Raw genomic sequence first — 24,236 nt, 5'->3', positions numbered from 1 at the left:
CCTAGAAAAGGGCAGAGCTAGGATTCAGATCTCAGGCATGTCTGACTCAAAAATTCATGTTCTTCCATTATACCACACTGCCTAATTATATTCTGTTAAGAATTTGCTAGATTCTAAAATGTTTACTTTCTTAGTAGGAATGTATTAGAAAATTAGTTCTAAAGTTTCCATTTAAATTGTTAGCCAGGGGCAGAGTCAGGGTCCCTGAAGTGTATACAATGCAGTACTCTCTATGAAAAGAATTCAAAATTAAGTTCTGGGCCTTGGAAAGAGTGTTTTTTTGTTTGTTTGTTTTCTTCAGGCTTAAGCCTTACTAGATTCAAGGTAAATGCACTACTTATAAGAATAAATGTTATAAAAAATTTGAATCAATCAAAGTATATATTCAGTAAAATTTGAATATATAAATTGCTTAAAGGGGCCCTAGTGTGTTATAGACTTTAATAAAAATCATAACTTACAAGAAAGACACATTAGTTGTTAATATTATGAGTTAACACTTTCCTTTTCAAGTTATAAGGATGAAAGCACATATTTTTAACTTCCTTTGTCAGTTAATATAAATTTATCTTGTTAAGTATATGTTTAGAAAAAAGGGAGTCCTTGAAGCTATTAATATGTAAATACTTTAATCTTTATTTTTTTTGTCTTGGAGACTATTCTAAGAATTATGTTAAATAGTAAAATGAATTTTGAAGTACAAAGATCAGATACTTTAAAATAATTCACTTTTCCTCTTGATATATGCAAAGAAGACATGAAAAGGGTATAATTTTTGGATAAATGCTGTCACTACCCAAATAAACAAGTGACTTCCTTGCTGCTGTTTGTAGTATTTTAATTTTTAAAAGCTGTAAGGGACTTTAGAGAGAATCTGTTCTAAACTTATTTACCAGAGTAGCAACAAGAGAACTAGAGAGGACTTTAATTTATGGAAGAACCATTATATAGAAGCGTGATTTCTAGTTGAAAGCTTTTTTCCTCTAGACCAAACAGAAATAAGCATTTGGCTCTAGTCACTTAGTGCTTTAAAATTAGCCTATTCAATTAGAAAATGATTTTTTAACATTGACTACCCAAGTGATTTGAGTTGACATGGTGTAAGGGACACACTCTTAGCTTAGGACACTTGGATTCCTTCATTGTTCTAATTAGCTGTGTGGTCTTGAATAAGCCTCTAAGCCACAGTTTCCTCATTTGTAAGATGAAGAGATTTTAATTTGGGGTTATTTTAGGCTCATTCCAACTCTAAAAATTTTAGTGAAGACACTACTTATACATAAGTCTAGGATCTGAATCCTGGTGTGATCTGTGGCCTAAAACATTTTCTGTGATGTTGCAGAAGTCACCTTCAGCTTTACAATTCCCTTTAAAATAAGAATGGTGTATTTCAGTGATGATGGTTAAATTCTGATATGAAGCAGTGGGACAGTTAGCTGTGTTCTCCATCTTCCTGTGTGAGTTGATAGGTTTAAAGACATTTTGAGCAGATTTGATAGCATGAGGTTTGTCCAGAAACTATTCAGCCATGTAATATAAAAAATATAGACATTTATTGAAGACTATACAAGATATAAGAAACATTGTACATAGGACAGTGACGCCTCAGTGCCCTTCACAGTGGGCACCTTGGGACCTCACACAGTTATCCCAGCATCTTCCACTGCTCAAAACACTGCAGAATCCTCTGTTGGAATTGCCAACAGCTGCCTTTCGTACTTTCCTGAATCTCATTGATGGTCTGAAATCTCTTCCATTTCAAAGGTGATTTTAGTCATAGTTTTGGGAAAAGGCAGAAGTCACAGGGTACCAAATCTGGGCTGTAGGGGACTGAGTCACCGGGGTGATTTGATGTTTCACCAAAAAACTACATGAGACATGATATATGAGCAGGTGCATTGCAGTGATGGAGCTGCCAATCACCAGCTGCACATAGCTGAGGCCATTTCGTCCTGTTGCATCTCTCAACTGATGAAGACCGTTGAGGTAGTGCTCCTCATTAATTGTTTGGTCAGGAGGGGCATACCCATGATGGACAACACCTTCCCAATCAAAAAACACAGTTAATGTGGCCTTGACCTTACTGCAACTTTGCCACGCCTTCTTCTGGTGTGTAGAACCAGGCAACTTCCATTGGGATGGCTGGACCTTTGTTTCCAGATCATAGCCATAGAGCCATGATTCATCTCCATTTTTTACCTTCTTGAGAAAATCTGGTTCATTGATAGCTATTTGAATTGTCTTTAGCAACTGCAGCACGGTGTTCCTGCTGCTATGTTAGCAGAGGCATGGAACAAATTTTGCCACGACACATTTACTTCTCATACTGTCAGTCTTCAGTCTCTGTGATTGCAGCTTGTACACGTTCAACATTCTCAGGTGTTCTGCTTATTGCAGGCCTTCCAGAATGTGGATCGCTTTCAACAGATTCTCGACCATCCCATCTTTGAAGTGTTTGTGCCACACTTTTATTTGCGCTGCACTTATTGCCTCATCTCCAAAAGCCTTCTGAATCATCCGAGTAGTTTCTGCGGAGGAATGCTCAAGCTTAACACCAAATTTGATGCAGATTCATTGCTCTACTCTCTCAGTCATTTTGAATGTGACAGCCACACATTACACATGCTCACTCAACAGTGTCTGCCGCCCCTACTGACTAGTACAGTGAAGTTGTCATTGTTCATGCATGTGCGTTCCAGTCCACTCTCCTTGGCTGCCAGGTTACATCAATGTCGCTCAAACTGTTTTGGTTATATAACAGTGCTTGGATTTTTTCTGGACACGCATCCTATATTAGTAATAATAATTTTACATGATAGGCCTTTTGCTGCCTTAACACATTTGTTACAATTATGTTCCTTCAATAAAAAGACAAAGCTAACTGTGGCAGTTTATACTATTTCACGTTTTTATCTCCTCCTTTGGATTGTGTATAGTTGATTCTAGTGTAAACTAATTATTATTGCCTTACAGTTTATAGAGCTTTTGTACATTTTAATAGTTTTAGAAAAACTTGTTTGCCCTTAAAAAAATAGTAAAACAAAAATTTAGTGACTTAATCTAAAGAGAAGACAGTATTATCACTTTTGTTAAAATCAATACTTTTAGATTATAGAAGTGTGGAACTCAAACGTGCATTTAGATTTCATGTGTTTTTCCCTGTAACATTACTACTTCTTTGAAATTTCATCCACAGTATGGGTTCTGCTTTTCTATTATTTCTGTTTTCCAGATGAATGTTTAAAAAGCAATTTTATACACAGGATGCTTATTAGTGTTAGGTGTTTAATAGCATCTTGGGAAATACAGCAAATGATTTTAAAATGTTGATCTTACAGATGTAATAATTTGTCCTATTAGGGAGAATCTCTAATTATGATGTTTAAAGAATTTCAGTCAAGGTGTATATAGTGCATTCTTTGGATAAAATGTGCTTCAGAATGCCATGTAACATGTCTTTAACACCAGTAGAGGACAGTGACAAGCTTACTGCCTCAATGAGAGTACTATATAGGATTGCATCTTATTTGTTGTGGTCATCATCAGACTGAAATGTTACATGTATTTTTTAATAAATGCAAAAGTAATTCACAGAGATACAGTTGAAATAATACTGTATTGTTTGAACTTAAATCAGTTGTGATTTAAATGGATTTTAATAGGCTAATCAGGAAGCTTGACTTGTACCTTTGAAAAGAAAGTTTCAGATTTTCAAATAGATTTTTGCATAGTTTACTCATGTAGAGATCTGAAATGCAGATTGTAATTGAACCTTCTGTTGATATTTGGCTCTCTCATCACTTTACTGTTCTACAATTCAGTAATATTGGAGGCCACCTAAGGGTAGGTCAGACTGTTTGTGATTTCACAGACTTCGTCCCAGGCTACTGTGCTTTTCTGATTGATAATCTTTTTCTCTCTTTCCTTGACTATTACTTTTGGCTGCCCAGTTCCTCTCCCATCAGGTCTCCACTGGAACCTAAGAGAAACCAGTCAACCAAACGTCAGTAACCTTAACTTTACAGTTAGGTTTAAGCTTTAAGACTACCTATGTCTCTTCGGTGTAGTAAAGAAACAAACAGATTTGTTGAGCAAGTGCTGTGTGCCAAATGCTTTCACAAACTTAATTGCCACACGATACTCCATCTTCTCCCCTTTCTCCTTCCCTAAGCAGATGAGGAAAAGTGAAGTTTGGAAAGTGAAATAACTTGTCCAAAGTCTGAATGTTTTCCACTGGGCTGTTTTCATCAAAGCTTGAACCTTTGGCTGTATTTTTGCTGGTTGAGGTTACCTAAAGATCAACTGATGGGTAAATGGGATTGTTGCAGGTGTCATACATTATTAAATAGTTTTGGGTCATCAAGTAAGATTAATCATCAATAATTAGACTGCATTTAAATCATATTTTTGAATATTGTCTAGTCACTGTGCCTTGCATTATAAAGGATGCAATAAAATAAAGGAAGAGAGACTTTATCTTCCTCTGAGGTGCTTACAACATGGGAGGGAGCTTCCTTTTTATAATTTATGACTTAGTTGTGTCTGACTGGCACACTGCCATTCCTCAGATATTTGTACCAAGCAACTTTTTTGAGGCTGAAGCTTAAAATTAAGATTAAGCATTTTTCCTTGTTTATTTTTTTCTAGCTGTGTCATTCCGAGTTGCTTGGAATTTCAAATTCTCACCCTTTCCCCCACCCACCCTGTTCTGAATTTCTTGTAGAAAATTATTCACAGGGGACTAAAGACTTCTTGTCCTTTGTATGTAGTGAATCTGAAGAATACGGTTCTCTTCATTTTTGTTTTAATTGGCTCATGCTGTTGTTCTCTTCAACTTTTAGAAATAAATTACCTAACCTTCAAGATGTGTAAGTATAAAAGGGACTTAGATCCTTTCAAATTCAAGTATTTTGAAGGTTATCTTTTTGTATCATTTGAAGTAATAAAGATGAAAAATCAAGAGATGTTTTTATGAAAGAAAATAAAGATGGTTAGCGTTATTTCTGTTATTGCTACTTTCTAATGAGGGAATTTTAATCTTGGATTGGGGAAAGGTAAGGGGGAGAAGGTCCTGTTTAAAAATTAAAGTCTTAATTTGTTTCTTTAAAGTCTCACTAAGTCTTAAGAATTTAAGATTACTTAATTATATCTTTCCTTTAAAAGGGGGCTTTTGCTTTTCCTGCTAAATGAATTTACTTTGCTTGATGATCACTTTGTAACTTCAGCTTCTTAGGGATAGATACTGTATGCACCTAACAATGAACAAATATTAAATATTTGTGTGAGTATGTGGGCATTTTTTAATCACTGTATTGTTTTGCTGAAGTATCGTTACCAGATTCCTTCCCGAGTATGTGTGCAGTTAGTGCACTCTAAGTCAGTTTCTTCAGATGGAATTAAAATCCTGCTCACAGAATTTAAAATCAGAATGTTGTAACTCCTCTTTAAAAAATGTACATAAAACTAGGGCCTTATATTTTGTGACAGCTAATATTGTGTTGTGTATTAAGGATGGGTGAGAAATTAAAGTTTATTTTTAGCATAATTATTTTGCCACTCTTGGTTGACGTGTTCAATGATGCCAAGACCAAAGCATGCATATGTAAGAATTTGCACCTGAAGCTAGTGCCCTTTGGAATATTGTTTTGAGACTTGTTTAATTTCGGGAGACATTGTAGCTTATGGATCTTCTCTTTAATGGCCTTTTCCATTTACTGCTTTCCTCCCAATTAACACCTATTAATAAAATTCATGATTAAGCAGCCTTGTGAGGTATTTAGTTAAGCGAATGGAAAATGTGAAAATACTACTTGATAACTGAAATTTGAGTTTGTTGCTTGCACATTATTGTACTTCATTTCAAAAACACCTTTAACTATTTAAAAATTACATTAATTGCTATAGATAAGCACATTATAATATTTTTCTGTTATTGTACTTAGTAATTCAAATGTTTGTTTTCAAAATTGCATTGGTGTAGCATAAGTAAAATGATATTCATTCACTGGACATTTGCTTATTGCCTTCTAAATGGCACTGAAGAAAACGTATACTCCCTTAAGTATCTCATACTCTAGTCAAAAAAGATGCCCAAACATACTATGAAGTAGTATGGGAATGTAATGTTAGATATAACCTGAGTATTATGGAACAGCTGAGAAGGAATCATAAGCTTTGCTTGAGGTCAGAGAAGGATCCCTGGAGACTATGACACTTGAGCTGTGTTCAAGGGCTCTGTGAAGAATCAGATAAAGAAGGCGGGGCATAACGAAGACATGGGTGGGTGAGGAGTGGGTGGGAGGAATGACAGTGGTCTGGATTTTCCATTGGTTTAATGTTGTTAGGGAATAAATGTAAAATAGGTAGTGGTGAGTGAAAAATGAAGTTCTAGTAGGCATAGACTACATCTTAAAGAGTGTGTTATGTTCCCTTTTAAAGTATACCCCCCACTGCCCTGCCATTAATGAGAGCTGGATTTTGAATTGAGCGTGGGAATGATGCTCATGTGTTTATTTTGGTGTTGATTTTGAGGAAGATAGATTCCAAGAGGATATTTGAGTTCATGATGGTTGGGAGGCTCTTGTGGTGTTCCAGGTGAAAGTTTTAAGGCAATAGTATTCAGGATGAAAGAATAGGGCCATATTTGGCTTAATGTTAATAGGACTTGATGAATGGATGAGAAGGGTTTAAAAGAGAGGGAAAAAGAAAAACTGAGGGTTATGCTTCTATGTTGTTATAACTAGGTGGGTGTGTTGCCACTACTGAATGTATGAATACAGGAGGAAGATTTGGATGGGTGTGGAGAGTGATTTTGGACATGCTAAGTTTGATCCTTGGTCTGGAGCCTTTGGTTGGAGATGTCCAGCAGATAGTTGAATAAGTAGTTCTGGCTTTAGGGGGAACATCTGGACTGGCAATATAGGTTTGAGAGCAATGAACATATAAGCCAGTAATTTATCTTATTTCAGATGTGGGCCAGGCTTTTTGGGAAATCTGAGCTAGGAATCCACCACCCAGAAGAGTGTACCTACATTATATTTGCAAAATTCTGTATAGTTAGAAGGCCCCAGAATCCCTTGCCAGCCTAGCCTTGCGAATTTTAGAATCCTAGATGTTTGCGTAGTAGTTGTAACTGTGAATGAAAATGCATAGGGACCCAATGTAAAGTGAAAAGAGCCAAGGACAGAACTCTTGGGATTAAAATGATTTAAATGGCAGTGATTTAGGAGACATGAAGTAGGGGAATACTACTTCTGAAAGAAGGCTACAATATACTGACATATTTATTTAGCATAGTTGTACTCTTAAGGTACTTTTGTTTTGCTGAGCTTGAAAAACTGTACTTTTTCCCTGGCATTTGATGCCCATAGATAGATGAGAGCTCAAGAGATCCTCTCATTGGGTTCTTTTGTTAGTCAACATGAGGGGAATTATACTTTCTTGGGCTGGGCTAAATTCTACTGACATTCTTATTTAATCTTCAGAATAGTTCTTACATACGATAGTGTTATTAAATCCTCTTTACACGTGAGGAAGTAAAGGCTTAGAGGAGTTAAGTAATTTGCCCAAGGGCACGTGGCTTGTGAATTTAAAACAGCCGTGACACAAATTCAGGCCATTCAGATGGCAAAATCTGTGTACTCTACTAGCATACCATCCTGTGTTTACCAAGATAATCAGTGACTGGCACTGTGACACTACTTCACTATGTTAGCACAATGGAATGTGAGTGAGTCCGAGATTATGAACTAGCTTTGGGATGCTCTAATCCTAGCTCTATGATTAGGGTAAATCATTTAATCTCTATTTTCTTTTCCTTTGTTTGGAAATTTTTATAACCGCAGTCACCAGAAGAAACATTGTTGTCCTGTTGCTAAATCTCTGCTCTATATGGCATGAATGCTGACGAAAATACTAATACAGTATTGGATTACAAAACAACTTTTATGTGAGAAATGATTTTATCATAATGTGAGAGTACTTGTACAATATCTGAAACCCCTTGGTTTATATTTTTTTAATTCTTTAGTCTCTAATAGGAAATTTAGTAATTTTGTGCTAGGTAGAGACATTTTTGTATATTTTCTAGCTTTCATGGAAAGTTAAGTTGTAGAGCTTGAAAAGATCATTTGAAGTTTTGCTCAACTATTAGCAGTACAGGTATCTCTAGAGTTTATAGTCCACATGCACTCTGCTCTTTCTCTGAAATTGTTGAATATTCTGCTTTAGGTGTTTGTTACTTAATATTTGGGGTTGCTGTCTTAGTCTGTTTTATAACCTCTGCATATGCTGTCAGCAAACTAAAACCACATTGCAGATACAGTACTCCCCCCCCACCCCTTATACATGGGATAAGTTCCAATACCCCCACTGGGTACCTGAAATTGTGGTAGTACCAAACAACAGTAATAAAATAGAACAGTTATAACAACATAATGAAATTCAAATGATGTGAATGTGGTCATTTGTTTGAGGGGGACCCCTTGTGCTAGTCTTCATACAGCCTCAATGCTTTCTTGCTGCTCTCATTCAGAACCTGTTTTTTATTCATGTCTTCTACCCGTAAGTTTAATGCCTTTCCAACTAACTAAGGACTTATGCACTATGACTGAGGTGTGACAGCTAAACTAGCACAGATTTCTTTTTCCTTCCTCACAAGGTCATGGACAGAATAGTCATTCTTACTGAAGATCTTGACAACCTCAGCATATGATTTTTTTTTTTTTTCAAGTTGAGAACTTTCACCTTTTCACTTAAGGGAAGCACTTTACAGTTTCTCTTTGGCATATCCAAATTGCCAGCATCACCACTCTTGCACTTTGGAGCCATTCTTCATTAAAATAAGGATTACTTGAACACAAGTACTGTGAAACTGTGACTGTTGATCTAATAGGTGCCAAGTGACTGATGCTGGGTGACGTATACAGTGTGGATATGGTGGACAGATGGGATGATTTGTGTCCTGGGCTGGACAGAGCAGGATGGGGCACGATTTCATCATGCTATTTAGATGGTGCATCATTTAAAAACTGTGAATTGTTTATTTCTGGGATATTTTATTTAATGTTTTCAGACCATGGTTGACCGTGGGTTACTGAAACCACAGAAGGCAAAATTGTGGATGAGGGGGACTACTGTACATGGAGTATTGAACCCATTATTATCACATGGGCTTGTATTTCTTATTCATGAAAAGTTATAAATAGCAACATCTTATTTATATTTGATATGGATGGCACTCTGTGCATCAGGATATCTGACAAAAAAATCGTAGTTTAGGTGTAGGGGTAAATTCTCTTAAGGCCATTTCAGAAAAGTTCAACAGACCTGGGATTGAATAAGATTTGAGTAACAGGAAAGAAGTTCTCCTAAAAAGTTTCTATGAACCCTCCAGGAAAGATTTGAGTAATAAGACTCAGTTTGAGTCATCTGCTTAAGAATCCTTTTGATTGATAGTTGAGCTGGTATTTTGTTGCTAGGATGATTGAAAGAACTATTTTTGCCAGTCTGCTCCTTTTTCTTTCACATTCATACACATTGGACATGGCTTGGAGAGGATTTTTCTTTTTTAACTACTTTATGGAGGTATGATTGACATAAAAAAACTACATATTTAATTATGCAACTGGATGAGTTTGGAGGTAAGTATTCACCTGCGAAGCCCATCACCATGATTGATACAATAAGCATATTCTTCTCTTCCAAAAGTTTTTTCTCTGTCCTCTTTGGTGTGAATTTTACTAGCTCAGTAATTTCTGTCCAGTTTAGGTCAGAAGTATGTGTGAAACTAATGACTCATTGTTGCAGCGTTTCCCAGATTGTGAATGCAGAACTTGTACGTTTTATGTGGCATAAAAACAGCTCCTTAGGGATTAGCAGAAAATCATTTGATCAGAAAGTTTAAGGACCTGTTATATGCCAGGTATGGTTTTAGTGGCTGAGGGATTCAGCAGTGAAAACATCCCCGCCTTCATGGAGCTGACATTTGACGGGCAGGAGGGAGGCCAGGAAAAGAAATAAGGAGTGTGAGGTTGGAATTTGAGGGTCAGTAGTAGGAAGCCGCTGCAGTTTTTAAGAGTGGGCAGTTAAAGCTTCATTTTAAGGTGACAGCTGAGCTGAGTTGTAGTTGATAAGTGAGCGGGCCATGCAGGTGTCTGGGGAAGAATCTTTCAGGGAGAGTAGCCGATACAAATACCTTAAGTGAACTTGTTGGGTATATTCCAGGGAATAGCCAGGAAACTGATGTGACTGGAGCAGACTGAGCAAGGAGAACTAGCAGAAGTCAGAGAGATGATCAGACCAAAATAAGGCTTTGTAACATAGTTTAAGGATTTCAGGCGAAATGAGAAGTACCTTGAGGGTTGTGACCAGGTGAGTAATGATTTGATTTATGATGTCAGAAGGTCAGTTTGGTTGCTCTGATAATAGGCCAAGAGCAGAAACAGAGACTAGTTAGGAGGCTGTTGCAATAATGGGTATATGATGGTGGTTTGGTCTAGGCTAGTAACAATGGAATTAGTGAGGAGGATTTAGATTCTGAAGGTACCAACAACAGAATTTCCTGTTGGATTAGAAGTGAGGTAAAGGTGTATAAAGAGGATTACAAGCTTTTTGGTTTTAGAATATGTAAGGATGGATTGGGCATTTGCTCAGTTGGAGACAACTGCGTGAGAAGCAGACTTAGGGGAAAAGATTGGGGTTTCTGTTTCAGACTTGATACTAAGAATTCAAGTAGAAAGCTGAATATATGATTCTGGTATTAGGGGAGAGCGCCAAGTAGGGTATGTGCATTTTGAGGTTAACTTAAAGCCACGAGAATAGAAGAGATCAGCTTCACCTTTTAAAAACAATGTGGATAGACTAAAGATTTAGAACTGAACCTTAGGGTTGGAGGTTGTGGTGAGTAAGAACTGGTAAAGACTAACAGAGGAGCCAGTAGACTAGAAAGGGAAAAAAAAGAGAGAGATTGTAGTGCTTGGGAGGCAAGGGAGAAGTGTGTTTGGAGTAGGAATGCCCAGCTCTTTCATTTGCTGCCAGATAGGTCAAGTACGATAAGAACTGAGACTTGGACCACTAAATTTAGCAATGTGGAAATCACTAGTGATCTTTTGAGTGATTTCAGTGAAATGCTGGAGATGGAAGCCTTACTAGAGTGGATTCGAGATAAAATGTAAACATAGGACTTGGAGACAGTGAACATAGGTTATTGTCCTCTCCTGCCCCGTGGTTTTGCTGTAAATGGAAAAGAGAAAAATGAGGTGATGCTGGAGAAATATGTGGGGTTGTAAAGATTTGTTTGTTTTTAAGGTGGGAAAGTGATGATTTTGAATGCAGATGAAAACCATGTAGCAGAGAGGAAACTTTTGATGATGCTGGGAGGGGAGATTGCTGGGGGGCGGGGGGGCTTGAATAGTGAGTTGTGATGGAACTAGAGCAGTACTTGTTAAACTTCATTCTGTATGCATATTACCTGGGGTTCTTGCTAAAACGCAGGTTATGGTTCTGGAGAGCTGGGCTGGGGTCTGAAATTCTTCATTTCTAACAAGTTCCTAGAATTTGCCTGTGTTTTTCGTCCCTGTGCTATAATTTGAGTATAAGAATTTAGCATTTTGAGCACAAGAACTAACAGATTATATTGGTGTGCAGTCAGCTGGATAAGTGGATGTGGTGAGTTTGTGCGGTTTGTTTTCAGGTTGTTCCTGTGTTCTCAGTGGAACAGGGAGCAAGTCATTACCCTAGAGTGAGGGTGGAGGAGACGGTGTGAAGTCATGCAGGGCGTCAGGTCAATAGACTAGAAGAGATGGGGTTGTAGGGGTGCACCAAGGGCCCACTTGTGATGAATAGTCATGAATTTAAACCGAGGTGAATTAAATTTGGCTGCATACATTGTTCTTCATTTACTTTCCACCACATGGGTGCAGGTGAAGTGTAGGCGGGCAGTTGAGGCTTAGGATGGCGGCATGTGTTTTGGAGGGAGGAAGAGAGGGGCAAGTGACTTACGCTGTATAAACGGCAGTTACAAATGGTGGCCAGTGACATCCAAGTGGGACAGGAGGAAAGGTGAGGATGCTAACTTCAGCAAAGAAAATGTGCTGGGTTTTTGTTGGTTTTGGTTTTTTGTTTGTTTTGTTTTTAATTGCAGGTCTTCTCCCAATCTTAATTTGCTAAGGAGCTCTGTAAATCTTCAGGAAAGGAAATCTCTGAACTTGTGTTGTACTAAATAAACTTAGGGGAAAGACGTCTTACACTTTCGGCTAAAGCAAGTATTAACATCAGGGATTGATTTTATTTAAAGTGGAGGGTTCTGCTGTAGATAAGAAGGGAGGGAGGTCTTAAAAGATTTTTAAAAAATTGTTTCTGTCAACTCAAACTATTTTTAAATGCATTTCTTTATTTCTGTTGAAACAGATTGTTAACATCCTTATAAGTCATACAGCTTTATCATTATAGCCATATAATAAAATATTTACTATATGGACAAATACAGACAAATTTCAACCATTGGTTTTTTTGTTTCTTTTTTTTTTTTTTTTTTTTTTGTCTTTTTCTCTCTTGGATATTACAGATGACCATGGATGAAAAATATGTAAACAGCATTTGGGACCTTCTGAAAAATGCAATTCAAGAAATCCAGCGTAAGAATAACAGTGGTCTTAGTTTTGAGGAGCTCTATAGAAATGCATATACAATGGTTTTGCATAAACATGGAGAAAAGCTCTACACTGGACTAAGAGAAGTTGTTACCGAACATCTCATAAATAAGGTATCCAACTTTAAAGGACTGTTGCTAATTATATTGAATTTAGAAAATCCTTTATACCATATTTTACTTTGACTAGAAGTATTATTTTTAAATGCTCCAGAAAGTCTATAGAAATAATAATCAGTTACTTGGTTGTATTATAAAAACGTTCTCAAAACTTATAAGCATGTAAATCAGAATTTAAGGAAGCAAACTTTCAGTAATTTACAAATGCTTATTTAGTAATATGTTAATTATGGATCTTTTTTCCTTAAAATGCTTAATCAACCAACATTAGTTTTCTTCACTTTCTCTGTGTAGTTGAAAATATTAAAACCACATTGTTTAAAAATATCGTCTCAAGATTTTTTACCATTTGAAATTGACTATTCATTTTAACTGAGTTTTACTATAAAACTGTGAATTAAAAAAAATAATGGTGGGCTGTTAACATTATAAAATGGTTCTTTGGTTCCAAAAAGATGTATTTGCTTTTTTAGAACATATGTTTTTATAGCACAAACTCTTCCACTGCAAGTATGTCTTGCTTTAAGATTGTCAGATAAAATGTAAATGCCACAGATAAATAAAAACTCAAGAGTTTTTGTGTGGTATTAGGGTATTGATTTTTTAATTCTTATTTTGAAAAAGTTGCACCAATAGTACAATGATTTCTTCTATTGTAGGTTCACCAGTCAGTATTTTACCACATTTTTGCCAATCTTTTTATTGATACTTATTACTATTATTGATGTTATTATTGCTGAATATTTAGAGAATAAGTTTTAGATTTATTTACCCTCAAGTACTCTGGAGTGTTTCTCCTAAGAACAAGGAAATTCTCTTACTTAACCAAAGAACAATGTTTAAAACCAGGCAGTTCCCCATTACTATAGTACTGTTATCCAATGCAGTCCACATGCAAATCCACCGTTGTGCTGTGTAGCAGTGATGTCATTTATAGCAGTTTGGTTTCTGATCCAGGATCACACACACAATTCCTCAGGCTTTCTTTGTCTTTCAATACATTGATGTTTTTGAAGAGTATAGGTCAGTTGTTTTGTAGATTGTCCCTCAGTTTTTGGTTTGTCTGATTGTTTCCTCATGACTAGTTTCAGGTTATGCATTTTTGGCAGGAATAATACATAAGTGATGTTGTGTCCTCAGTGCATCACATCAGGAGGCACATGATGTCAGTTTATCCCATTATTGGTGATGTTAACTTTGATCACTTGGTGTCCGCCAGATTTCTCCACTGTAAAGGTACCTTTTTTCCCTTTGTAATTCATAAGTAATTTGTTCAGATATATTTTGAGACTGTGTGAATATCCTGTTCCCCAAGAAACTTTCATATAATGGTTTTAGCATCCATTGATGATTCTTGCATGAATCATTATTACTCTAGTGGTTACAGAATAGTCGCTTTTTATTTCTACTATTCCTTCTGCAAGTCTTTTCTCTTAAGTGGAGTTATGTGAGTAGTAGCTAGTATCATAAAGCAGGTGATTGTGTCCTTCATGCAATTCAGCAGTGTTTTGTTAAGTGCCTACTATGCACAACTTTCTAGGAAAATACAGTGGATATAAAATATATAAAGAGATACATGATACTATCTCTTACTAGGTTTGTTTTTACTCTGATATGAGAGATGATACCCACATTTAGATAACTGTGTGAGGCATTATATAAATAAGTGGTAAATAAGTTACTCTGGGCTGTCAGATTTCATGAAAAAGGATCAAATTGAACTGAGCTATAACAAATTTGGGGTATAAGTAACCAGTGTGGAAGACATTCCAGAGATTGCCAATGTCACATGAAATGTATGCTTAGGTGGTAAGTAGAGTTTGAGTGAGGTGTGTATATATAATAATTGTGGGGATTAATGGATTATAGTGTTGCAAAAATGGTTTAGGAACAAATTGGAAAAAAAATTTGAATACCGAGTTAAGGGATTTGGACTTACAGTTGAGGTTCATTGGATGGTTTTAAGTAGGTGATAATGTGACAATATTTTAGGAAGATCAGATTGGAGATGATAGACATGTGGAATTGAGAGGCGGTTTGGTAGCAGAAGAGAACCCGGAAAAGTCTGAGTCGAGTGATAGGCTGGAAATGAATTGATGATATCAGAAATTCCAAAGTAAGACGAGACGGAATTTGGTTAATGGGCTGTGGCGCCACCAGTAGAAACATTGTGAAGTTGCAATAGGAAACTGATTTGAAAGGAGTAGAGGAAATGAAAAGTTTTGTTTTAGATTATATTGGGAAATTTTTATAGTTGGCAGGCACCTTAGAAATTATTTTACATTTGAAGAATATTGAGTGTGAGATTAATAAGATGCTCAAGTAGAAATACATGTTTGGAGATGCACAGACTAGAGCTTGGGCAGGAGCTCAGCACTGAAGATCAAGGTGGCATTTGGAAGCCTGTACTGAGGAATAAGTGTTGGAGTTCAGAGAACAAAACTCCCAGAGCGAAGGAATGAATCTTCAAGAGCACACTGTGGTTACATAGGTATGGGAAAGTAAAGAAGACCAGTTTATGAAGCTTGACATCAAACCAAAGAAGAAAAGTACAGTGGAAGACTTTTGCTAGAAGCTCATAAGTGGGGAGAGGATTGCAGCAACTGAGTTTTTGCATTTGGAGAGAGTTGGGGACAACGGGGGAAGTAAAGGTAGAAGAGAGGGGCGTGTTCTCTCCTTTGCCAGAGTTCTGTTGGGAGTGATGATAACAGTCACAGCTGACTTGTAATTACTATGTGCCAGGTCCCGTTCCAGTGCTTTTTACAAGTATTAACTTAGTTAACGGTCACAAGCCAGCGAGTCAGATACTACTATTATCTCTATTTTACAAGTGAAGAAACTGGGGCAGAGAGAATTGGTCATTTGTCCAGAATGCACATAGCTAGTAAATGGCCTAGACATATTCCATCAGTGTAGCTGAGTCCTTGGCCTCGCTGTAGATTGGCTCCTGGGCCTACATAGGGAATGGATCCAGATGCAGTAGATATGCTGGCCTCAAGGGTGCCTGGGGGTCTTCAAGTCAGTGGGCTCAGTGTTTGTAAAGCTACAGTCCTTTTAATTCTAGGTCTTGGTTTATATGATTAAAACAAAGAAGTTGGCAATAATACCTCTGAGATTTTTTAGTTCTAAAACTGTTATGAATCTATTCATTAAACCATGCATCTTCTGAAAATAAGATGAAGAGGCTTGGAGTAGCCCTTGTGGGGAATATACCTAGGAATTGCTAAGGAAGGACAAAGATAGCTCAGTAGGAAATGGCCTGAATGTGTGATTGTTTGTTTGTTTTTTTAAGCAGTGCTTTGCAGCTTGGGCACAGATGTAGAAAAGCATTTGTAGCTCCTATGTAATGGTTGAGAATGGCTTATCCAAAAAGTGAGGAGAGGAGGCCAGAGTGTGAGGTCAAGTGTTTTAAGTGATTGATTTTTGGATTCTGCATCATGGTTAGGTAGAAATTGAAGTCATGTGAATAAATAACTCCATGGTGACTGTGGGCGCTTTAGCATATTTTCAGTTGCTTAAAGTGGTCCTAATATATAAGGTTAACTGTCATTTCAAAATATAGGCTGTTCCCCAATATATCCCAGAGAACATGTATTCAAGTTGAATATGCTAAAGAAATGAAAAATATATGCTAAACTCTTTATTTTTTTGCACAGGCCTTAACGGTGTATTTCAGCATGTGAAAATGTTCTTTAATTTTTTTTTCTCACAAACTCTCATTTGTTCAGCTTAAACTATCAGTTTCTTACTAGGAAATGTACCAATATCAGCATATCTACCTCTTTATTTCAGTTGAATTAAGTTTTTGAAACTGCTAGTCTCTGTGCTTTCATTTTTGTGTTTTCCATTTATCTTATTTGGTTTTTACCCTTCTTTTATGAAAAACTAACTGTAAATATGTATGGAGACACTACCAAAAGAAATCTATTAACTGGCAGGCAAGAGCTATCATACAGTACCTCAAAATATTCATCCTCTGATGTAGGAAGTTTCACACTTGTTCTACCAAACCGGACTTTTAGGAATGTTTCTGATAAAATGTAATGAGTGCAGTTTGCATGAAAATCAGTATCAAGGGCAACATTCTACCGTCCCACTGGAAGCTGAAGAAATGGTTTAGGGTTGTGTGGTGTCAATGTAGCTATTTTCAGTCTCACCGAATATAGCCCTTTGTGTTTTGAAAGCATTTACTGCATGGGCTATTCATCAAATTTTTGTCCATGGTGCTTGTTAGTAGTTAGCTGAACCTTTGCTTAAAGGTCCTACTGCAGTGAACCTTTCTAGTGGTAGTGCTATGGCGCAGATAGCCAGAACCTATCTTTTCGTGTTGAAGAACTCAACAGAAATGCAATTTTTACTTGGAATCAGTAGAATCAGGGCTGGTTCATTATAATTTATTGGTACCCTGATTTCAGAATGAGAATTGTGAACATTTTGAGGAACATTTTTGGTAAAGCAGAGTGGTACAGACTATCACGTCTTTGGGATGAAAGTATCTGACTGTCAACTTTGGAAATGAATTCCCAAAACTGAAGCAGGCATAGAAAAGCTAAATGCTAATTTCTGCTTCTTGGTAGTATTTTCTTTCTATCTCTAGAAGAATGTTCCCTTTGAGGAAACTGAGACCCAGTGGAATTCAGTGTATTTCACAAGACCACAAAACAAAAATGAGGGTGTGATGTGGCTTTTGTGCCTTGCCATAGAAAAATCTTATTTTGGTAAATATGAAAACATTTCAGATTTCACAGAAATTATTTTTTCTTTAACTTTTTTCCTAAATAAGATACGTTTAAAAGCATGGTTATATTGGAGGGGAAGAAGTTCTACTTTCCAGTTTTAAGAATTTTTAAATTTTAGATCATTTTGTTTAAGCCTTAAATGTATCCTTGTAAGACATCACAGAATTCAATATTCACGGGTATTTATTATTTGCCATCTCTAACTTAGGTGTAAAAAATATGTTGGTAAATAAAATGCATCTGATCCCTGCACTTGTGAACAGATAAACAAATGTTTAGTTAAGTTATAAAATATAATGAAGCAAGCAAGATGCAGTGATAGAGAAAATTGATGAGGGCAACTTGGATAGGCCAAGAAAGGGCTCTTTGAGGAAGTGGTGATTTTTAAACTAAAACTTGAAGAACGAAAAAGGTGCTCATAAGACAGATGGGTTGAAGAGCATTCCAGGCAAAAAGAATGCTTCTAAAACATTATTTTTTCTGTGAAGGATCGGATAGTCAATATTTTCACCTTTCTGAGCTGTACATTTTTTGTCCAAGTCTTCTTAGGGCGGTATTTCAAGAAATTTTTATTTTAAAAAAGAGCAAGCCGTTTTTTGCCCATTTCTGGACTAGAGAAATTGAAGGGGGGAAGAAAAATCCTGTTGTGAACGGGAAGTTAAGAATTGGTAGTGAGGAAGAGGGGGTTCAGGTGAGGTTGGAGAGGAGCAGAAGCCAGATCATGGCAGGCAGTGCAGCCTGGGTAGAAGGACTTCATACAGATTGATGTGAAAGGAAGCCACACAAGGAGCTGAAGCACGACAGTGACTCATCTGGTTAGGTTTTAAAACATTACTCTGGTTGCTGTGTGGTAAATAAGTCGGAGAGCTCAAAGTCGGAGAGCTAAAGCGTTTTAAATGAGGAGAACAGAAAGGAGTAATTCAGTAGCTTCAGGTGAAATAACAATGGTGATTTGCACCAGTCTAGTGATACACGGAATAGAGAAAAAATTTTCAGTTTCAAGATATATTTCGGATGTAGAAAGATTGTTACTTTGGAATGTGATTTTATACAGTGAAGAAGAGGGAAGAACGGTTTCTATGCTTTGGGCTCTCAGAACATTCAGTGACTCCGCTTTTTTCTTTTTTAAAAAATCTTCACTTAAGGATATGTTTATTGATTTTTTAGAGAGAGAGAGAAACATTGATGTCAGAGAGAAACATCAGTCGGTTGCCTCCCATGTGCACACAGACCAGGGATTGAACCTGCAGCAACTAGGCATGTGCCCTGACCAGGAATCAAACCTGCAGCCCTTTGGTGTACAGGATGATGCTCCAACCAACTGAGCCATTTGGCCAGGGTCGGTAATTCCATTTCTTGATACAGATTTAGGGGTAAAAAAAAAAAAAAAAACAAAACTCAATTTAAACAGGTTACTTTTAAGATGCCAATGAAATTGGGTATGCAAATCTAGTTCCCTGAGAAGTTTGGACTGGAAATGTAAATTTGGAGTTATGAGCATACAGATGATACTTAAAGCCCTAGAGGTGGAAGAAATCAAACAAAAAAGAAATAAGGAATCCAGATTGAACTCTTGTTGAATTTAAACATTTCAGATAGTTTGAGGGTTGCAGTGGAGACTGAAAAATGGCCAGTGTTCAGTGTTCAGTGCCTAACTTAAATTATAAAATAATTTAGTTTCAATATTTATGAGTTGTGGTTTTCTGTGTGTGTGTTTGTAATGTTAAAAGACAATTTTAGATTCAGAAATAGGGATAATTCTGTTACTAGTGGGCAGGGTTAAACCCGGTAAGGGTTGAGTTGTCTCCCTTTAAAAAATTTTTATACAGGTTTATTGAGTTATAATTGACAAATAAAATTGTAAGATATTTAAAGTGTTTTGTTTTTTGAGACTTTATTTCCTTTTAGAAGATTCCTATTTGGGGTTCAAACTCGACAGTCCGTAAGCTCACAGTACATTAACCTAGGGCTTGCCTTTTCTTCTTTTACGCAAGTGTTGAGCATTCCATGTTTAAAAATAAGAAATAAGGAACAGCTGCAGGAGAAAGTACTGGGTAGAAAGTAGGAAGATCTGGACTTTAGGGCTAATTCTGCCACCAACAGTCTTGAACAAATTACTAGACTTTTTGGAATTTCAGATTATTTATTTATAAAATGAGATTGGGATTGGTTTTGTTAGCCAGAGCCATAATATAATGATTGTGTGTCTTTAGTAAGACTTAGAAGGATCATAGTTCTTGCAGTTTTTTCCTTTGTCATAGTATGTGTTTAGAATAAAATCATTTCCATTTTTAAGAATTTCTTAAAGTCAGGGGAAAAACTTTTAACATGTCAAGAATTTTATCTCAATTTTGTGTTGCTTAACAGGTTTTTTAGATTTGCTTTATGTTTCATTTTCCATTCACTTTCAAATTATTGCTCTATAGTAATAATTTATTAATAATGCAGCCTTATAAATAAGCTTATAAAACCTAATTCTTATACTTTGAAGGTTTGTTTTCTTAGTAAAGCAGCTAACTCTATTAGAAACAGCTTCTTACTGCTATAAAGAACATTTATTTCAGTGGCTTTCAAAATATTTCTGTTTATATACCCTGTTTTTCAAATAGTATCTTACTCTGATTAGGTGGGAAGAAGGCAGAATAAGAGGGGCTTCATCCTACTTACTTTTCATTCATTCAGAAAACTGCCTATGAGGACCTACTAGTGCCAGGCTGTAAGCACTGTGAGGGCTGGTCCCCCTCTTTATCTTGTTTTCTGTTGAATTTTCCAGTGATATCCCTTTAATATTTATAAAATAAGTGAATTAACAAGCTAGGACCTGTTTTATTCATCTTTGTGTCTCCTGCTCCTTCATGGAGTTGTCATTCCGTAACTGTGGAAGTGAACCCCTGAGAATGTTACTAGCATTCAGATGGTTTCTATCTGTGAACTGGCGAGATGTGTCATCTTCTGTGTGCGGGGCAATACTTCTCCCTCCCCAAGTTAATCACTTCATCTAACTGCTGTTGAAACACAGTGTGTTTCACCGTTTTAAAGCACAGTATAATGTTTGGCTATATACCTCTGGTTTTTTGAGACTGTAGTTTTTCAGTCTACTGGGTACCAGATCTTGGGATCTTGTGGAAGTAATGGTTCTTTTTTTCCATGGTAATCAAGAGGACAAGAAGACTAATTGCCATGTTGTCATACTTTGTATGTTTTACTAGTTATTCTGTCACTGTCCCCATTGTTTAGGGTACTGCTACTATAATGGCCTTTAGTATATATCTTATTGTCTTAACCATTGGAACCAGAGTAGTTTAGAAATGATAATTCATACTGTCCTTCTGTGGTATACTACTTTTTCTTTCTGTTTCCCATTTAAATTAGTAGGTAAAAAGCTGCCGTTTCTTAATGGCATTACTTTGTACTGATAGAAATATCCTGATTTCTAACGTGTTATTTAAAAAAAAAATAGTTAAAGTATTTGAGCTTAGAATGTATTTTCTTAAAAAATGCTAAATTTAGATGAGTATTTGCTTGAACGTGTAGCCAGTTTTCTTTATGTATGAAATTATGAAAGCGTATTGTACTAATTCTCACTGTGTGCCCCTCCTGGAGCTCATGGCTTCTCTATCGCTAGTCATGGTATTGAGATCATATGAATGGTACTATTAGGCTCCTCTTTTCTCCCTTTCCCCATAGAGATTTTAAAGTGGCTTAATGCATTTTGTATTCCCCATAGTGCCTAGCATCCCGCTTTGCCTGTTGGAACTAATCATTAAATATTTGAAGAGTTATTTTGTGTAGAAATTTTATTTATTGTTTTCAATTAAGAGCTTCACTTTGGACACTTAAAGCAAGACACGGGAAATATTGCCACTAGGAGTGAGTTTTTTGAAATTGCAAGTAGTTTGCTTTTTGCAAAGTGCTTAAACTGGTATTACTATTATATGCGTTAGTAAACTACTTAGAGAAGAATATTCCTACAGTATCAGGAAAAATGTTTTCCCTACAGTGGCCATCTTGTTTTGTTAATGATACTGTTATGTCCTCTGATCAAGATTTCCACCTTTATTTTGAAAATTTAGTGAAAATGAGAACAAACCTGTCATTCTAGAAAATATCAAGGGAGCAGTGAATTTTATGTTTTCATCAATGAATTCTTAGAACGTTTTAAATATCTGCAACAGTTATGATTAATTTTCCTAACTTTAGGAGAAGCTTGCTTTGAAATAGGAAATCTTGAGGTATTATACATATTAGGAGAGGTAACAACATGTATTTGCCAAACTTATATTGAATATACAAATAATAGGAGATTGGCTACATTGCAAGCTCCTCGAAGTGTGGAGTAAGAGAATTCCTTCTAGTTATGGAGAAATAGCTGTTGTACAGAGGAAAGGAAAACAAGAATCAAGTGGAAATTGAGGGTGTAGAAAATACTGTATAAAATATGTGAACATATGTGTGTATGTTTTATGTCACTTGTTTCTCAAAATTTAAGGCCTTTAGGATTTCCTGCTAATCTTGATAAAATGTAGATTCTCATTTTGCCTTTCTAACAAGTTCCCAAATGCTGGTGGTGATGATCTTCACCATGAGACTGCTCTTTGGAACATGCTTTGAGTCACAGGATTTAAATATGTATATGAATAATATTATGAATGTGTAACACAAGAAATAATAGTAGAAAATGTTTATATGACATTTACTGTAGACTAGGCATTGTTCTAAGCATTTTGTGTTATGTTAACTCATTTTGTCCACACAGCACCTTCTTAAGTAGGTGCTGTTATTCCTATTTTATAAAAACTGATACACAGAGTAATTACGTTCCTCTGGGTCACACATCCACTAAAAGTTGGATCTGTGATGTGAATCAGGCAGAGAGGCTTTGCAGCGTCCATACTCCTGTGCAGCCACTATTCACTGTATGTGGATAGCAAAACATTGCACTATCTCCCTTTAATCTTTGAAATCAAGAATTCTTGGTGTAAGGCAATGAGCTGTGGAGCTCTTTTCAAACTATTTATGTTTGATTAGGAGAAATGTTCTTTATATTCCAAGACTTAGCTTCCATTGATATTCATTTCTGTACTAAGCCAGTTTTCATCGATATGTTTATGTTACATCACTTTGGTGTGATGAAGTGAAAATTTTTTTGAGATCTTCAAGAATAATTCTTTAATGGCATTTCTTGGAAAGCTAGGATTTATGTAACTGGTAAAATTTTTAAAGTGACAGGCTCCCAGATCACATAGGCAGGACTCTGAGAAAATAAAAATGTATAAGTGGGAACTTAAATCGTTTTTTAAATTACGGTAAATGTTTCATATTTATGCAAATATTTTTGTTTCATCAGATGAAACAAGCAATATATGTCAGAATTTAGAGTCAAAAGGATACACAGCAGATATCCAATGGCTCTCAGTTATTTTTTAAACCAGTAGAAAATCAACCCCACTTTTAAAATCATACAGAACCAATAGAAATCATGTTTAATCAGAGGAAACGAAGCCTGCCCTGCAGTGGTACTAAAGTGTCTTAGTGGAGCATGGTGTGAATGTCACTGATCGAATCAGTCCCAGTCACGTTACAGGTAAGAGGAGCTGCAGACTAGATAGGTTAAGTAACTAGTTAGTAGCTGCCCTGGGCTTGCAAATACTAATTCAATTGTTTTAGCTCCTCGGTGAATGTTAAAATACTACAGATTTCTAGGAGGTCATGCCTCTTAAAATTAGTATCCCTGTGATACTTGTTAGTCTTCTTCGTATAAGTAGCATGTGCTCCTGTTATGCATGCTTCATTTTGTGTTTTTAATACATGATGTCTATTTTAATGCAAAATAATACTACATACAAATTTCTGTACTTCAGAGATTAAATTAATATTTTAATTAAATATTGTTCAGAGTTTGGGGACTCTTAAGAAGAAGATCCTTAACTTTCAGTAATCCCTATCATCATTAATTATATGGCTCAGTTCTAATTTCAGTGAATTTTAGAACTAAAATCTTTATAATTAGTTTTAGTTGGTGAATTTCTTTGTGTTACCTAAACATTGTGTTAGGATTGGCTGCCTGGGATTTTGCTTCAGGCACTGAAATTTAGAGGGTGAAAATTTTTAATGAATGATTGAAAGTGATTTTGTGTGTGTGCCTGTGCATGTACACGTTAGAAGGTGGGGATACCGGCAGGTATTGTGCTTCAGCTTTCCATCCAGCCAGGAGCTGCTGGCCCTGGGTTAGCCCCCTTGTCAGTCCATGAAGATTCTTGGATGTGAAAACTCTGGGGCGAGCTCATGCCTGTTATCCTTTCTGTCATCCTCCTTTTCATTCTCTTCTTCCCTTGGCCAGTAATTTGTTTGATTTGAGGATGTGCTTTTTTGCAACTTAGGCATTAATTTATCAGTGAACATGTTTTATTATAACGTTGAAAAATAAAGGTTTCCTTTTGACTTAGTAATTCCACTTTAATCTTTGCTAAGTATGTAAGAAAAAGGACAGGAAAAGCTATATTCACCAAAATGAAGAATGTAGTTATGCCAATGCGAATTATTGCAGGGTCGTTTGTAAGGTTGATATACTCAAAATAATTCACAATTCTTTGTTTGGCATTCAGATTGCTTTTATGAGTAAAGATTGTGGTATCATAGCTTACCTTTATGGTATTGTAATAAAGCAGGACCCAACTTGGGAATCATAATTGCAAGTTTTTAAAAAATCAGTGTGTAACAAAATTGGC

General features: G+C 36.2%; 1 protein-coding gene across 5 annotated transcripts in view; it reads left to right on the top strand.

The window, feature by feature from the left end:
- Nucleotides 1-24,236, top strand: part of CUL3 (cullin 3) — an 84,219-nt gene that overhangs the window by 9,757 nt on the left and 50,226 nt on the right. For 2 of the 5 annotated variants that reach the window (XM_090284672.1, XM_090284680.1), the window contains exon 2: nt 12,566-12,763. The exons of 2 other annotated variants lie outside the window; for them this stretch is intronic. In XM_090284672.1, coding sequence (XP_090140798.1) covers nt 12,566-12,763 — 198 coding nt within the window. Of the gene's footprint in view, nt 1-12,565; nt 12,764-13,942; nt 14,006-24,236 lie in introns of those variants that run through there. One more of the 5 variants, XM_090284697.1, reaches the window with a different exon arrangement.

Source organism: Furipterus horrens, unplaced genomic scaffold, assembly GCF_987537825.1.
Source record: "Furipterus horrens unplaced genomic scaffold, mFurHor1.1.pri manual_scaffold_1, whole genome shotgun sequence".
NCBI classification, from domain to species: Eukaryota; Metazoa; Chordata; class Mammalia; order Chiroptera; family Furipteridae; genus Furipterus; species Furipterus horrens.
The sequence above is the reverse complement of the archived record's forward strand: the minus strand, read 5'-3'. Positions and strand labels throughout refer to the sequence as shown.